This window comes from Aegilops tauschii, chromosome 5 (genome assembly GCF_002575655.3).
Source record: "Aegilops tauschii subsp. strangulata cultivar AL8/78 chromosome 5, Aet v6.0, whole genome shotgun sequence".
NCBI lineage: Eukaryota > Viridiplantae > Streptophyta > Magnoliopsida > Poales > Poaceae > Aegilops > Aegilops tauschii.
Genome location: NC_053039.3, coordinates 437,649,897 through 437,653,665, shown reverse-complemented (window position 1 = coordinate 437,653,665; position 3,769 = coordinate 437,649,897). Strand labels below are relative to the sequence as shown.

General features: G+C 49.3%; 1 protein-coding gene across 1 annotated transcript; it reads left to right on the top strand.

Annotated features, from left to right (window-relative positions):
• The first annotated feature begins 339 nt into the window (after positions 1–339).
• On the top strand, positions 340–3,347 carry LOC109740709 (cysteine proteinase 1). Its single transcript, XM_020299759.4, has 4 exons — positions 340–921; positions 993–1,112; positions 2,427–2,670; positions 2,788–3,347. The coding sequence occupies exons 1-4, from the start codon at positions 442–444 to the stop codon at positions 3,075–3,077; spliced, it is 1,134 nt and encodes a 377-aa protein (XP_020155348.1). The 5' UTR covers positions 340–441; the 3' UTR covers positions 3,078–3,347.
• Positions 3,348–3,769: the final 422 nt, after the last annotated feature.

The following is a 3,769-nucleotide window of genomic DNA, read 5'->3' as shown; positions in this document are numbered from 1 at the left end:
GCCCAATCTTGCCCCCGTCCCTCATTAGGGTTAGGGTCTGGTGTCATGGTAGCGATATTTGGATGCGGTGGTAGTTTCAACCCCTACTCGTTTGCTAGATCGACAACGTCGAGGAACCAATGGGCTAGTGTGCGGTGTTGGTTTGCTCATCCGCTTGTTGGTCTCGTGCCATCAACCTCGTCGTGTGTGTAGGCCCCTGCCGAGTCGGCTTCTTCTCCCAGACCCCACCGTCCACGGTGGGTATATCCCGTGGGGCCCACAAGGAGGAGTAAAATATCTTTGGATAATCCATGAATCTTTGGAGGGGCCCGTTTGCAAAAAGAACACTACCCAGGAGTCTAAACAGAAAATATCCCCTTTAACAACTTCCTATAAAGCAACAGGAAGTGGAGCCGAAACAAAGATAACCCACCCGGACAAGCGACCAAGAAAATCCCCCCAATGGATCATCGCCTCGTGGCCCCCTTCCTCGTCCTCCTGGGCCTCCTCCTCTCCCCGCCGCCGGCAGCGGCGGCCGCGGGGGAGGAGGAGCCCCTGATCCGGCAGGTCGTCGGGGGCGCCGACCCCCTCGACAACGACCTGGAGCTCGACTCGCAGTTCCTCGGCTTCGTGCAGCGGTTCGGGAAGACCTACAGGGACGCGGAGGAGCACGCGCACCGGCTCTCCGTCTTCAAGGCCAACCTCCGCCGCGCGCGCCGGCACCAGCTGCTCGACCCGTCGGCCGAGCACGGGGTCACCAAGTTCTCCGACCTCACCCCGGCCGAGTTCCGCCGGACCTTCCTGGGGCTCAAGACCACCCGCCGGTCGTTCCTGCGGGAGATGGCCGGGTCGGCGCACGACGCGCCCGTCCTCCCCACCGACGGCCTCCCCGAGGACTTCGACTGGAGGGACCACGGCGCCGTCGGCCCCGTCAAGAACCAGGTTTCCCCTGATTCTTTGGCCGTTTTATCTCCCGATCTGGCCTCCGCCCCTGACCCTTGTTGATTTTGCAGGGTTCGTGCGGGTCGTGCTGGTCGTTCAGCGCGTCCGGGGCGTTGGAGGGGGCCAACTACCTGGCCACGGGCAAGATGGAGGTGCTCTCCGAGCAGCAGCTGGTCGACTGCGACCATGAGGTGAGGCTCCTTTTTCTTTCTTCTTTTTTTGTGATTGGTTGATTGTTTCAAGATAGGTTGGATTTTTGTGGCACATCACTATGTTTTGTCTGTTGGTGTGGACCTTTTGTATGTTGTCGATTTCTGATTGGGCAACGCACCAAACCAAATAAAGGGTCTAGGTGAATTCTGAGAGGGGAACTGGGATCAGTATTCCATGGAAAACCTTACAAGGGAATTTTGAAGGACAAAGAGTGGCAATATCGTTTGAGATATCATTAATTAACAGTCAACAAAAGCGATCGACTTCTTTTATGAGAAGAGCCAAAATAGTCAACATGGTAATCACCTCAAACTTATATTGGAGAACCTGTTGGTGGTGGTGGGTGGGGTAGCTTAAAGCCTTCCTTTTGTTGAGATGATAGCTTCAAGCCTAGAATAAAGATGAAGATAAGAATGTTTGGTGAGTGGATGGATGTCATAATTTAGGATAATGGATAGGTTGAGACAGACCTATCATCGGTCAGTGACTCAGTATTCAGTATTCACCAAGGCGCCTTGTGCTTATTCACTGATTCGGTGGGCGAGCTGTGAGGGTGCCACTTTGATCTCTTATGGACTGTCCCGATTACTGTCCATCCACCAGAACAGGCATAGCCACTGAAATTTGCATGTAATTAACCCAAGTTGTTTGATGATTTCTATATTGTCAACTCATTGAACTGGATGCCACTTTAACTTGATATTCTGATCTGTAACTGAACGGGAAAGAAGCAAACTGTTAGCTGGGTAGGTCTTATATTGCTGTCATCAAACCAATAAGGGAAATGAAAAATGTAATTATTGCATAGGATGTGTCCTTCGGTAGCGCCCAATGTTTTGGTCCATGACTCCAAATCGTAAAATATATTCTTTTACATGGGATTTTGTTTGTGTAAAACATGGTATAAAATTCCATGACTCATACTAGTACCTGTAAGGGCACATGAGCGGTAGCTCCATTTTGCTCTTATGCAGTGTGAGGCATCCAGCTTTTGTTGAAGGGCCTTTTACCTGTGCTGTCTTGCTGTTTACTTAGTTTTGGTACTACATGTTTCTTTGTATTTATCTCAGTTTACCTATCTTCTCCGGTCAATAACCACTGGTATCACAGGAAACTGTTGTCTAGAAAAATACTAGTAAGGTAGATGCCGTGCTGTTCTGCCTTTTTCATTGAACAATTCTTTCTGCAATGCGAATGCAAGGGTAGTAAAACTATTATATTACCTTTTATTGCCTGGTTACCTTGCTGGGTGCCTCAACTTAATATGCTGCATCATATTGTGAATTTTTCAGTGCGACCCAGCAGAACCTGATTCATGCGATGCTGGATGCAACGGTGGGTTGATGACTTCAGCCTTCAGCTATCTGTTGAAATCTGGTGGCCTTGAGAGAGAAAAGGATTACCCTTACACCGGGAAGGACGGTACCTGCAAATTTGAGAAGTCCAAGATTGCTGCCTCAGTTCAAAACTTCAGCGTTGTCGCTGTTGATGAAGAACAGATTGCTGCTAACCTTGTGAAATATGGACCGCTGGCCAGTGAGTATAACTGTCTCACATGGAGTTTACAATCCAGATCCGTGTTTCTAAGCACATGGAACAATCAATCTATATATATTAGAAATCACTGACACATATTTTTCCTCTGATGTGCAGTCGGTATCAACGCTGCATACATGCAGACATACATCGGCGGAGTGTCATGCCCATACATCTGCGGCAGGCACCTCGACCACGGTGTCCTTCTCGTCGGCTACGGGGCGTCCGGCTTCGCGCCTTCCCGCTTCAAGGAGAAGCCCTACTGGATCATCAAGAACTCATGGGGCGAGAACTGGGGGGACAAGGGTTACTACAAGATCTGCAGGGGCTCCAACGTGCGAAACAAGTGCGGCGTCGACTCCATGGTCTCCACGGTGTCCGCCACGCACGCCTCGAAGGAGGAGTAGGCTCTGTTCTGATGTGATCGGCAGCCCTCCTGGAGTCGATCTTGGTTTCGGTGTATCGCTAGAAAGAAACTTTAATACCTAGTAGTCGGCTAGGCTCCATCGTCGTTGTGGTATCAGCAGCGAAGATGCGAAGCCGCAACAGAATGCTTGCTGTATAACTTGTGCATTTGCTAAATTTGCTACGCCATGCATGTCTGCCACACGCTATTTGGATGTGGCTAAAGAACTCCTGAATAATTCTGTACATAATATGTATTGCTTTCATTAGAATGGTGTTCCGTCTTTGTTGACCTTGCTTGCGAGGTACTCCCTCTGTAAAGAAATATAAAAATGTTTAGATCATTACTTCGCTCTTAAGTAGTGATCTAAACGCTCCTATATTTCTTTATGGAGGGAATACTGTGTTTGTTTCTGTTTGTACTTTGTACGCACGACAAGGGAAGCGTGCTATGTGTTCAGCTAAAATTCACCGGAACTCTCACTTTCTTACATGGTTCAGCTCACTGCACTGGGCCCTCAGGTTGTAGGGAGATCCAGCCAAAGTGAGGCGGAGATATCCTGGCAAGTTCAAATGCACTTCTCTTGTGCTTGTTCCAAATGAGAAGCCAAAACCAAGAATGTCAGGACTGAAACCGAATACTGATTCCCCCCTCCCTCTCTATCTCTCTCTCAAAAAAGACACCCCACCTGAG

Bases quoted from the DNA above. Each gene is read 5' to 3' on its own strand.
- LOC109740709 (XM_020299759.4), top strand. From the start codon at position 442: ATGGATCATCGCCTCGTGGCCCCCTTCCTCGTCCTCCTGGGCCTCCTC. The intron at 1,113-2,426 runs GTGAGGCTCCTT...TGAATTTTTCAG, and splicing joins TGGTCGACTGCGACCATGAG to TGCGACCCAGCAGAACCTGA. The intron at 2,671-2,787 runs GTGAGTATAACT...TCTGATGTGCAG, and splicing joins GAAATATGGACCGCTGGCCA to TCGGTATCAACGCTGCATAC.